The sequence below is a fragment of the Ceratotherium simum genome, chromosome 17, assembly GCF_057802395.1.
Source record: "Ceratotherium simum simum isolate JZ-2026a chromosome 17, ASM5780239v1, whole genome shotgun sequence".
Classification (NCBI taxonomy): domain Eukaryota; kingdom Metazoa; phylum Chordata; class Mammalia; order Perissodactyla; family Rhinocerotidae; genus Ceratotherium; species Ceratotherium simum.
The window spans coordinates 12,412,179-12,426,019 of NC_141916.1; the positions used below are offsets into that span (position 1 = coordinate 12,412,179).

A 13,841-nucleotide genomic window follows, 5' to 3' on the forward strand; every position below is an offset into this window, starting at 1 on the left:
CTGGGCCAGTGGCGCAGCAGTTAGGTTCACGAGTTCCGCTTCGGCAGCCCGGGGTTTGCCAGCTCAGATCCCCGGCATGGACCTAGTCACTGCTCATTAAGCCATGCTGAGGCAGTGTCCCACACAGAAGAACTAGAAGGACCTACAACTAGGATATACTACTATGTACTGGGGCTTTGGAGAGAAAAAAGAAAAAGAGGAAGATTGGCAACAGATGTTAGCTCAGGGCCAATCTTCCTCAAAAAAAAAAAAAAACTATATGGAGATAGCATTTCTCCCTACCAGACTGGCAAAAATCCAGGCTTGACAACAAACTGTTGGAGACGCCATGGTAAAAAGGCACTTTCATATATTGTTTATGGAAACGCAAAACAGCATATCTCCTTTCACACTATCTGGCAAAATTACATGTGATTTTATCCCTTAACCTAACAGTTCTACTTCTAGGAATAGATCTCAAAGATACAATGGCAAAAATAAGACAATATGCACATGGTATATTCATAGCAGTAAACAAGGAAGCTATCAAAAAGTACTAGAGTTGTTTTACTGCACACCTCAAATTCAGGATCTTAAAATGAGATGTGATTTTTTATTGAGTATCTTTAGAAAGGTAACAGCAAAATCATAAAATTAAGAGCCAGCCCTGACGGCCTAGTGGTTAAAGTTTGGCACTCTCACCGCTTCGGCAGCCCAGGTTCGGATCCCAGTCCCAGAACCATACCACTCATCTGTCAGTAGCCATGCTGTGGTGGTGGGTCATGTATAAGAACTAGAATGACTTACAACTAGAACACACAACTATGTACTGGGGCTTTTGGGAGGGGAAAAAAAAAAAAGAGGAAGATTGGCAACGGATCTTAGCGCAGGGCGAATCTTCCCTAGCAAAAAAGATTAATAATAATTCATAAAATTAAGATTGATGTGCATTGTGAGCCACATCTAAAACCAGGTATAAATATAAAAATTTTATTTCCTGCTTTAATTTCAGAAGAATTACTGTATAGAAAAGCTCTTAGGTAAATGTTTTATAAATTACTGTTTCTCATTTTCAGCCATACCCTAATGATTCTAGCAAGCTAATGTCCTGTCTTCTTAGATATGCATCAAACCTAGCACACATTAAAAATCTTATAAAGTCCTAGATAGTTTTCATTTAATTATTCATCGGTGAAACATTTATTTTCCTTTTGTAACAAGTGTGAAGTTTTTTGATTGTTAATAAAAGAATCCGTCAACTATAAAAAAAAAAAACTGCTGGGGTTGTGTTAAAAGGATTCAAGAGTCACCTTGAGGGGACTCAGACTGTCCAAAGATGGGACAATGTGAACATCAATTGACAAGAATGTAAACACATCAAAGTTATTAAAATTCATAAATTCATAACAATTTTTAAAAACTCTGATCACCTAGAGAGGATATCATGGAACCAACTTATTATTCTGAAAATTAGCAAGTAAAGAGAAACAAATCAAATAAATAGCCTACCTTTTCTGTATGAACTGCATCTCTGAATAATCAAACAGTTGATGAAGCAAAGTCTTTCTTTAAAGAAGAATTCAAAATAATAAAGAAATAAGAAATGATAGAATAGCACCACTTTGCAAAACCCCTAGTGAAACAGTTGATCTAGGCAATGATTATCAAAGGTTGCTAAAACCATTAGGTTAAAAACGAATTGCATATCATAGAAAAAACTATATAAAATTATCCCTTATGAATATAGATGTAAAAAACTTTAACAAAATATTAGCAAACTCAGTTCAGAAACATATAAAAAGGGTTTATACACAATGACCAATTGGGATTTATTCCAGGAACACAAGGCTGGTTAAACGTTCAAAAATCAAGTAATTTAATATGGCATATTAATAGAGCAAAGGACAAAATCTACATGATCATCTCAATAGATGCAGAACAAGCATCTGATGAAATCTAATACCCATTCGTGATAAAATCTCTCAACTAACTAATAATAGAAGAGAATTTCCTCAATTTGATAGATGAAGAACAGTTATCTGAAACTGTTCAGTTAGGGTGTTCAGTTAGCTGAAAACCCTACAGCTACCATCATACTTAATGCTGAAAGATGGAATGCATTCCCTCTAAAATCAGGAACAAGGCAAGGGTATCTGCTCTCAGCACTTCTATTCAACATTATGCTGGAAGTTCTAGACAATGCACTAAGAAAAAGCAAACAAACAAACAAACAACAACAAAACCAAATAGCTTAAAGACATCCAGATTGGAAAGGAAAAAGTAAAATTGTCTTTATTCACAAACAACATGATTATCTGTGTAGAAAACTCTAAGGAACTCACAATAAAACTACTAGAATTAATAAGTGAGTCTAGTGAGATCATAGGATACAAAATCAAAATACAAAAATCAACTGTATTTCTTTTTTTTATTTGCCATTTTATTTATTTATTTTATTTATTTTTGTTTGTTTTTATTTCTTTCTTTCTTTTGTTTTCTTTGTGAGGAAGATTGGCCCTGAGCTAACATCCGTTGCCAATCCTCCTCTTTTTGCTGAGGAAGATTGGGCCTGGGGTAACGTCTGTGCCCATCTTCCTCTACTTTATACGGAACGCTGCCATACCACGGCTTGACAAGCGTGTGTTGGTCCGCACCCGGGATCCGAACCTGCGAACCCCAGGCCACCAAAGCGGAGCACGCAAACTTAACTGCTACCCCACCAGGCAGGCCCTCAATTGTATTTCTAAACACCAGCAATAAACAGATTAAAATGAAATTAAGAAAACAATTCCATTCATCATAGTACCAAAAAGTATTAAATATTTAGGAATAAATTTAACAAAACAAACAAAATTTATGCACTCAAAATTATAAAACATTGCTGAGAGAAATTAAAGAAATAATTGTTAAGATGGTAATTTTCCCCAAATTGATATACAGTTTCAATGCAATTCCTATCAAAATCTTAGCAGGCTTTTTTGTAGAAGTTGACAAGTTGATGAAAATGCAAAGGACCTAGGAGAACCAAAACCATTTCGAAAAAGAACAAAGTTGAAAGATTTATATTAATTGAATTCAAAACTTACTATAAAGCTAAAGTAATCAAGAGACTATTAGTGTAAAGATATGAATGTAGATCAACGGAACAGAATTGAGAGACCAGAAAGAAACCTTTATATTATGGTCAATTAATTTTCAAGGAAGGTACTAAGACAATACAATGAGGAAAGAATTTTTCCACAAATAGTGCTGGGATACTTGGATATCCACATGCAAAAAAATAAATAAACTTAGACCCTTACCTCATACCATACACAAAATTAATTGAAAATGGATCACAGAATTAAACGTAAATGCTACAACTAGAGTCTTCTAAAAGAAAACACTGGAGAAAATCTTTATGACTCTGGGCTAGTAGAGTTCTTAGACATAACACCAAAAGCATGAGCCATAAAAGAAAAATAGGATAAATTGGACATTAAAATTTAAAACTTTTGACTTTCAAAAGATACCATTAAGAAAACGAAAAAACAAGCTACTGGCTGGAAGAAAATATTGCAAATCACATATCTGATAAAAGATCTGTATCTAGGGGCCAGCCCGGTGGCACAAGCGGTTAAGTGCACGTGCTCCGCTGCGATGGCCCGGGGTTTGCTGGTTTGGAGCCCAGGTATACACGGATGCACCACTTGTCAGGCCATGCTGTGGCGGCGTCCCATATAAAGTAGAGGAAGATGGGCATGGATGTAAGCCCAGTGCCAGTCTTCCTCAGCAAAAAGAGGAGGATTGGCAGATGTTAGCTCAGGGCCGATCTTCCTCACGAAAAAAAAAAAAAAGACCTGTATCTAGAATATATAAAGAACTCTTAGGGCCGGCCCCGTGGCTTAGCGGTTAAGTGCGTGCGCTCCGCTGCTGGCGGCCGGGCGTGCACCGACGCACCACTTCTCCGGCCATGCTGAGGCCACGTCCCACATACAGCAACCAGAAGGATGTGCAGCTATGACATACAACTATGTACTGGGGCTTTGGGGGAAAAAATAAATAAATAAATAAATAAATAAATAAATAAAAAAGAACTCTTACAACGCAATAATATGACAATAGCCGAATTAAAAAAATGGGTAAGAGTTGAATAGACATTTCACCAAAGACATCCAAAACCCTAATAAACACATGAAAAGGTGCTCAGAATCATTAAGCATTAGGGAAATGCAAATTAAAACCACATTGAGATACTATTACACACCTATTAGAATGGCTATAATAAAAAGACAGACAATAACAAGTAGTGATGAGGATGTAGAGAAACTAGACCCCTCATACATTGCTGGTGGGAATGTAAAATGGTACAGCCACTTTGGAAAACAGTTCGGCAGTTTTTTAAAAGTTAATCACATTTTTACCATATAGCTTTATACAAAGCTTTGCTACCCTGGAGGGAAGTCCAGCCCCTTCATCATTCTTCTTCAAAATTATCTCGGCTTCTCTTGGCTGTTCTGTCTTCCACAAAAATTTTAGGATTTATGCAAATTCTGTGCAAACCCTGTGGAGATTTTGACTGGAATTGTGTTAAACTTATAAATTACTTTGAGGAGAGCTTCTATCTTTTTTTGATACTGTTTCCCTCCATTGAACATGGTGTATTAGTTATCTATTGCTGCACATTAATACCACTGCAAACTTAGTGGTGTACAACAACACATACGGATTATCTCACAGTTTCTATGGGTCAGATGTCTGGGCATGGCTTAGCTAGGCGGCCAAGTGTTGGGCAGGGCTGAGTTCGCATCTGAGGCTCAAGTTGGGAAGGATCCTCTTCTGTGACACGATTTTTGGCAGTATTCAGTTCCTGGCAAGCTGTTTGACTAAGGGCCTCAGTTTCTTGCTAGGTGTTGGCTGGGGGCTCTCTTCAACTTCTTGCTACGTGGCCCTCTCCTTAGAGCAGCTCACAATATGGCAGCTTGCTTCTTGAAAGCCAAGGAGGGAGAGTCACCTTTGCCATATTCTGTTTGTTAGAAGCAAATCACAGGTCCCATTCACACTCCAGAGGAAGCGATTAGTCAAGTGCATGAACACCAGGAGGATCATGGGAGCCAGCCTAGAGTTTGCAATATATGGTATACCTCTCCATTTAATAATTTCTCCATAAAATTCTTATGCATCCTATATTAGGTTTATTCATATGCACTTCTCAGTTTTTAACGCTATCACAACCAGGCATAATTATTACTTCAATATAGGAACGCCACTGAATTTTGAATACCGATCTTTTATCTAGCAATCTTGTTGAACTCTCCTATTGGCCCCAACAATTCACCTGTAGATTCACCTGGATTTTCCTCTTAAATATCATTTGTGAATAATGACAGTTTTGTTTCTTTTCTTGTAATCCTTATACCATTTATTTCTTTTTGTCTTATTGGACAATAAGACCTCCAATAAAATATTTAACAGAAGTTGTGATACCAGGCCTATTCCCTGATAAATCAGGTTTATCAGGATGTTCCTTTTCTTGTCTAGTTTGCTAAGAGCTTTGAAGATGAAGGGGTATTTTACCCAATACTTTTTCTGCAATGACCAGGAGGATCAAATAGATTTTCTCTCTTATCTGTTGATGTGGTAAATTACGCGTATATTCTAATGTTAAACCATTCTAGCATCCTTGGGATAAATACTACTTGGTCATGAAATATCTATTCTATGACTTTTGCACTTATGTCTTTATAATTTATTTTTCTTATACCGTCCTTGTCTGGTTTTGGTTTTCAAGTCTATACTAACTTAACAAAACAAGTTAGTCTTCCTTCTTTTTCTATTTCTTGGAACAAAGTACATAAGATTAGGATTATCTGTTCTTTGAAAGTTTCACAGCACCCCCACATAAAACTGGTGTTTTTTTTCTGTATAAATATTTAAACTACAAAACTTCTAATCTCAGCAGGTTCTCAAATATTTCCCAACACTCCTGTAAGACTCTAGTTAGTGCCCTCTCTCAGTCTCCACAACAGCTATTCTAAATATTTACCATTCTCAAGCTTTCTACGTCACTATTTCTCCTTATGTTCTTAGCATATAATATTCATCTGCTACCTTCAACCTTTTCATCTCTACTGGCTTCCCTCCTCAGCACTGATATGATGTTGACTTTTTTTTTACAAAGACGAAACAAAAATACACATACACCCAAAAGAAACAAAAGCCCCTTCCTTGAACTCTAGGTTCTTCTCTATTCTTGTTCTTTTAATTTTCCCCATAGTCAAGAGTAATCTACATTTGCTGACTAAGTATCCTCATCTCTCATTCATTTTTTTCCCCATCCATTTTTTACTCCAAGTTATATTAGAGGTGGGAAATCATTAGTAGGTTATATAAAAATACAACATAACCAGATTTGCATTTCTGAAAGATCACCTGCAGCTACACTGTAAAGAAAAGATTGGAAGTGACTGAAACTGATGGGAGGGAGACCTAAATTAAGAAGTTTAACTAGGATAGTAGCAATGGGAATGGGGAGAAGTAGATGGATTTGAGACATATTATAGGATGTGAAGGATGAGGAAATCAAAGATTACATGTGAGTTTCCAGGGGAATAATGGATTTTGATGATATTCATTGAATAGAATATACAAATTAAGAAATCTGACTACATAAAGATAAAAATTTCCTATATAACAAAAACCACAAAAGGAAAACCAAATGTCAAATAAAATTGGGAGGTGGGAGCAAATATACGCAACTCATCTCACAACAGACTAATTTCCAAAATATATGAAGCATTTCTACAAATCAATATCAAAACTATAATATTCAAGGAAAAAATGGGAAAATACATGAATAATTCATAAAAAGGAAACAAATGGTTCTTAAAAATAAAAAAAGATACTCATCCTCATTCAGAATTTTTAAAAAGTAAAATAAAAACAATTACTGAGTTACCATTTCACACCTACTGGAATGGCAAACATTAAAAATAAGTGATAATTGGGGGCTGGCCCAGTGGCATAGTGGTTGGGTGTGCACTCTGCTTCAGCGGCCCAGGGTTCGCTGGTTCAGATCCTGGGTGTGGACCTACACACCACTCATCAAGCCATGCTGAGGCGGCGTCCCACATAGAAGAACTAGAAGGACCTACAACTAGGATATACAACTATGTACTGGGGCTTTGGGCAGGAAAAAAAGAAAGAAAAGAAGAAGACTGGCAACAGATGTTAGCTCAGGGCCAATCTTTCTCAAAAAAAAAAAGTGATAATGAATGAGGTGAGGGCAGAAAAACAAGTACTCTCCTATGCCGCTGGTGAGACTGTAAGACGGCAAGACCAATGGAGGGCAATTTGGCAACATCTATCAAAATTACAAATGTATACACCTTTTGACTTAGCAATTCTATTTCTAGGAATTTACCCTACAGTTATATTTGCAAATTTGCAAAATGACAAGATATGTAATCTTATTCACTACAGCATTGTAATAGCTAGGGTAACTGTAAAATACATTGTCCACATTGGGAAACTTTTGTAAGAGAAAGAGGGAATGATTAATATTTAAGCTGGGACAACTGTCCTAGTCCCAAGCAAACCAGGAAATATGGTCACTCTAATAATAACAAAAAATGGAAAATAATATAAATATTCACCAATAGGGAACTTTTAAAATAATAATGATACATCTAGACAATGGAATACTATATAGCCATAAAAGAAAGCACATTAGGTACTATACTGATTTGGAAGGTTTTCCAAGATGTATAGTAAAAATAATTTTTTAAATGAAAAATACAAAACAGTGCTTATAGTATGCTATTATTTGTGTAAAAAAGGAAAAAATATAACTGCTTAGATATAAATAAAATATATCTGGAAGGATATATACAAAACGAATAACAATGTTTGCTTTTGGGAAGGGAAAGTGGGTAGCTAGGAAACAGAAACAGGTGGGTGACTTCACTATATGCCCTTTTGTACTTCATGAATTTTGAACAAGATGAATAAATAAAATTGTAAAAGAAAATGGTCCTAGTAATGAGTTGGCTAAGTTTTATGACCTATATTTTTCCCGTTTGAGCTTATATGTTGAATAATAAAAATTCTGTTAAACATTGTGAAACTATAGAGTTCCAAAAATTGTTTTAAAATCATTTTAATTCTGCTATAAATACAGGAAGAGAATTATGCAAAACTAAGATAATACTTCAGAAAAATTTGAAATCTAAGTACCAGTATTGTTAGTAACTATTACAGAAAATGTACATGTAGTATTACTTTTTTACAATTTCTATATTTAATAATTCTCATAAGACAGGAATTATATTAGTAATGATTTTCATAGATCATAAATTTATTTGGCACCTTCTGTAGTTTTTACCATTATTTTTCATCTAATTAAACTCAACTGGAATAATAAATGTAAATAAATGAGTAAATATACTTAGCATTGAAAATCTCTTAAGTGGTAGTTACTGTATACGTTACCTGATAATCTAAAATTGTTTTATCTAAAAATTTTCCAAAGATCAGAGAGCTGTAACAACAGCTTGTAGAAAATTGACAGGCAGAAGTGGATTATGTAAAAAATTTCAAATTACATACGATCTTGAGAAATTATGGCTTATGGAGTGTTTAAGTAGATAAGTGTGGTTAAAAATTAATTTTACTTAGTCTTTTAGAGAATGGTTTTGTTCACTATTTGGTAATACAAGATTCTGAAAATATATTTCATATTCTTGAGGTTAAAAAAAACAAGTATTGGGCCTGCCCGGTGGCACAAGCGGTTAAGTGCGCGCACTCTGCTGCGGTGGCCCAGAGTTCGATGGTTCGGATCCTGGGCGCGCACCGACACACCACTTGTCAAGCCATGCTGTGGCGGTGTCCCATATAAAGTGGAGGAAGATGGGCACGGATGTTAGCCCAGGGCCAGTCTTTCTCGGCAAAAAAAGAAGAGGATTGGCAGATGTTAGCACAGGGCTGATCTCCTCACACACACACACAAAAAACCAAGTATTAAAATGCTATCAACCACACTCTGAAGGTTTTTTCTTTCTCTTGTTTCAAATTCTTCCAAATTAGCTTTAGTCTACAAAGAGTTTTTTAAAATCTTGTTTAGGAATTCTGGCAAAATCTATATTCTCTCAGCATATTATGATTCAGACTTTCACGGCTATCAGAGAATTCAGATTAAAGCAGATATTATTTGGGAAGATAGAGAAAACGTGTATTAGGCATCATAAATCTGACTGGTATAATGATATAATATGATTTTTTTTTTTTTTTGGGGGGAGGAGATCAGCCCTGTGCTAACATCCGCCAATCCTCCTCTTTTTTTGCCGAGGAAGACGGCCCTGGGCTAACATCCGTGCCCATCCTCCTCCACTTTATACGGGATGCCGCCACAGCATGGCTTGCCAAAGCAGTGCGTCGGTGCGCGCCAGGGATCCGAACCAGCGAATCCCGGGCCGCCGCAGCGGAGCGCGCGCACCCAACCGCTTGCGCCACTGGGCCGGCCCCATGATTTTTTTTTTTTTTTTTTTTTTTTTTACATGCTTATCCTTATACTTTTTCAGTCCTATAAAATACGGTTTTGTATTGCTAAACCAAAGAGGAATCAGGAAAACACACTGGAATAGATCACAGATACATCGGAACTCATATGAAATTTCATTTACTCCATGAAGACCTAACATCAAGTTAAAACGTGTACACCAGCAACACAGTGCTCTAGCCAGAATCTAAATCCTATTCAAATACATGTGCTTACTAATGATGTCTTAGCAATTTTTAAATATTTTAATCTATTTGATAGCCTTGATTAATATTATTTAAACTTTCAACTCCAATGAATCCCTTAAAGCCTATGAACCCAAGCAACACAATGGCAGCATCAGCTTAGTCTGACCAATATCAAGGAGAGAATGAGAAGTGAGGATAAAGAAGTGGTAAGTGCAATGTACTCTTTCAAAAAACTTGGTGGTGGAAGGAATACAGATAAGAGTCAAAATATATCAATTATATCTCAATTAAAAAAACGAAAAAAGCAATATTGATGGAAAATCTGAATTGCATAAAACCGCTTAACTGAAATATATTTGAATTTAATCACACACACAAAAAGAGAGTCAAAATACAGTGGTTGTTTCTTAAGATGGCAGAGACTTGAGCATATTTAAATGCTAAAGGATAGAGTCACTAGAGAGGAAGAAGTTGAAAAATAGAACAAAGTAAGTGGAGAGATTAAACTCAGAGAGGAGGACGGATTCCTCTTCAATAGTATCTGGAGGGACAGATAGGGTTATAAGTGTAATGGCAGGACGTTGAGGGCTTCTGTGAAGCAGTGGGGTGGTAACTTTAACTGAAATAGAGAAGCTTTAAAAAAAGGTTGACTATGAAGTTGCCTTTAGGATGTAGCTGAATATTCTTATCAGTGTTCAAAACTCTTCATAATGCAGCCCCCACCTACATCCTCAGCTTCACTGGTCCACACGTTCTCACACCCAACCAGACCTGCACTCCAACCAAACTGATCCAGAATCCCTCAAATGCTCCTCTCATGCTATGTTTGTTCTTGCAGAGCCCTCTGTCTGGAATACCTTTTTCCTCATCTCCCTGCGAACACTTCTCATCCTTTAAGAGTTGGCTCCCATCATCCAACATTCCTTAAGGTCCCTTCCCCTTTTACCTCAGCTGCCCTTTACCCTGAGCCCAGTTACATGCCCCTTCTTTTTTTGTTGTTTTTTGTTTTTGTTGTTGTTGTTGTTTTGGTTTTTTTTTTTTTTGAGCAAGATTGCCCTTGAGCTAACATCTATTGCCAATCTTCCTCTTTTTTTTTTTTGTCTTTTTTCTCCCCAAAGCCCCCAGTACATAGTTGTATATCCTAGTCGTAGGTCCTTCTAGTTCTTCTATGTGGGATGCCACCTCAGCATGGCTTGATGAGCAATGCATATGTCCGCACCCAGGATCCAAACCAGTGAAACCCGGGCAGCTGAAGCAGAATGCGAGAACTCAACCGCTGCGCCACCAGGCCAGTTCCCTCCCCTTCTTTATACTTCCTTCTGCATATCTCTTCATCTCAGAATTTTTCACTAAGAATTTTAAACAGTGGGGTCGGCCCCGTGGCATAGCAGTTAACTGTGCACGCTCTGCTGCTGGCGGCCCAGGTTCTGATCCCGGGTGTGCACCAACACACTGCTTGTTAGGCCATGCTGTGGTGGCATCCCATACAAAGTGGAGGAAGATGGGCACAGGTGTTAGCCCAAGGCCAGTCTTCCTCAGCAAAAACAGGAGGATTGGCATGGATGTTAGCTCAGGGCTGATCTTCCTCACACACACACACACTAAATAAATAAATAATATAAAATCTTTAAAACAAAAAAAAACGAATTTTCAACACTGGCTTTCTTATTTCTACCAGTAGTCAGAAAGTTTTTTGGTTTTTTTCTGTTTTTAATTCCTGGATTCTCTAGCATGGGGCCTGGCACAGTGTAGGCCAATCAATAAATATTTGTTGAATGAATGGAAGATGATTATGTCAGAGTTTCCAGTACTTATATTTTACCCAGTAAAATACAAGAATATCTTTTACAAATGGAGAAACTAAGGCAGGAAGGAGTATGCACCAATAGTAACATTAGCATAACAAAGATTAATTTAAAAAAATAACTTATGTGAAATAATCTTTTACTTGGACTAATTAACATCCTAGCCACAGTCTAAAATGTAGAATAAATGAGACTCTCTAATCATAACAAATAAACATTCTGCAAACACAAACATCAAGTTTCCAACACTGTACCACAGAGGATTTAGCTTTTCTGATTTAAGGATTCAAAATTGTTAAGACCAATCCTCCACCATACACCACAAAACTCTGGCACAACGAGGGACTGACCTAAAAACCCACTATTAGAGAGACATGAAAGAGCTTTATTTCACTTATGAAAAGCCTCATTTCCAGTTGGTCATATCACAATTGGCTAATACTGTTGCACAGATTTAACTAGATGGGTCCTTTTCAAATCAGAAAAAAAAAAAAGGACCTGACATTGCCAAGCTTTAACAATTGGGACGATAAACTTGTTCTTCTTGAGTATCTTACACCTTAAACAATGCTGTGGGCCTCCCAAGTCATCAGTTCATGCTCCATCCTTATACAAAAGCAGCAATAATGCAGTGGAAGAAGAATCAGTCCCAAGGTCAAAGTGCAGTTGGGGGCTAGTTCTCTATGCAAAGAACCTCCCCTCTAGAGGTAGATTTTCTTCACTGCCCAACCAGGTCCTATTATTGGAGAGAACTGAGGAGAAAGGTAAAGAACTCATTACTGATTATAATAAAGCTAATTCAGAAAAGCAGGAGTAGAAAACAAAAGGAAGCAAATAACTTGTGGGTAATGTATAGAAGTTCCCTAATATATGGTATCTTTCTATTGACAGCTTGAAGAACTACAGAGAAATAACATTCCTATGAAACAAGGATAAGATTACCCTATTATATTTGGAAAAACTAAGCTGGCTTGAGTTTATACTAATTATTAAGACCCAGAACTTTCTTAAGAAGTCATGGGCAAAGCCATGCATGAGGCAGCCCAGGGCAAGCTGGAGTCCCTGAATTAGAGTCCCACTGACAGGAGAAGAGATAGGGCAGATAGGAAATGACTACAGAAGGGAAAAACAAACAAAAACAAAAGAAAGGTCATTTCCATCTGGTTTCAAACCAAATAAATCCTCCAACCCCAACCAAGGCAAAGGGGAACCAACTTTCCACAGAACACAACAGAGTATGGTTTTGATATTTATTTTCCCACGGTTATCCCTGATGCTCATTTTAATCCAAAAATGAAAAGTGATCTTTTGTGATACAGCCAGCCTCTAGGCAAGTGTCAATACTGTACCATAATGCTTCCACATAAAATGCTTCTTTTAAGGATGGGGTCATTTCCTGGGATAATTCAATGCTACAGTTAATTTTGGAAAGAGCTGCACGATGGAGACAGCCTTGTAGTCAGAGATTTGGGTCTGATTCCAGGCACTGGTCCTTATTAGCTGGGTTATCTTATTCAAACAATTTCTGAGTCTTAGTTTTCTCATCTTCAAGATGGGATTAATAGTAACTACCGTGTAGGTGTCTGGTAAGAGGGAGAGAGACTATATAAAGTGGTTGGCATATGGTAAACACTAGATAACAGCTATTATTTACAAGAGTTCCTACTAATATAGATGCTGTTAGGCGCTGCGAAGACAGGTGAATGTTCTAGTTGCAAATAATAAAATACCCCAATGTGCTTAGTGTTCAAAATTCTTTTTGCACATCACTCTTTTTCCGCCCATGAGGAATACAGGGGGAATCAATTAAAATAGCTAAAATTTTGGCAACACTGAAGCGTTTATAAAATGTTTGAGGGCTCATAATTAAGAACACCCAAGTCCTAAACAGCAACCAAATAATTAGCAGAGATAAAACGAGAACCCAGGGATCCCAGGGACCACCAGAGTAGCCGTTTGGCCGCCTCATGACCTCACTTAAGCGCAGGGGCCGTTTCTGGTCGGGTATTTCCGGCCACCCGACTCCTCACTCACCAGAACCGCGTGCTGGAGACCCGGCGGTCGTGTGGCCTCCATGCCGCACTACGGCCGGGTTACCGAGGGCCGGTCCTGGCCTTCGAATGTGGAAAGTCACTGAGTAGCCTCCTGAACACCGCTCATTCTTGTCTGAGTATAGAGAGTTACCGCTCGCCTCTCTCTCCGAGAACTCCATCGTCCCGACCTCGCCACATCCTCGGCGAGCTCGCCTGGCTCCGCAAGCGCGCAGCCGCCGCTTTCCCGCCCTCAGCGTCCGCAAGCCAAGCCGACCCCGGGGACCTGGACGCGGAGGAATGC

The 13,841-nt window shown here is 37.8% G+C and overlaps 1 protein-coding gene across 3 annotated transcripts in view; it reads right to left on the bottom strand.

The window, feature by feature from the left end:
- The window catches only part of RBMS2 (RNA binding motif single stranded interacting protein 2), an 82,567-nt gene extending 68,768 nt beyond the window's left edge, over positions 1 to 13,799 (bottom strand). The window contains exons 1-2 of one of the 3 annotated variants that reach the window (XM_087442196.1): positions 13,542 to 13,798; positions 1,489 to 1,545 (exon numbers count right to left, since the gene is read on the bottom strand). Coding sequence is in view for 1 of the 3 variants with exons in the window: in XM_087442195.1 (XP_087298321.1) it covers positions 13,542 to 13,583 (42 nt within the window). In the remaining 2 variants the exon portion in view is untranslated. Of the gene's footprint in view, positions 1 to 1,488; positions 1,546 to 13,541 lie in introns of all 3 variants that reach the window. The other 2 variants (XM_087442195.1, XM_014786622.2) reach the window with 2 other exon arrangements.
- Positions 13,800 to 13,841: the final 42 nt, after the last annotated feature.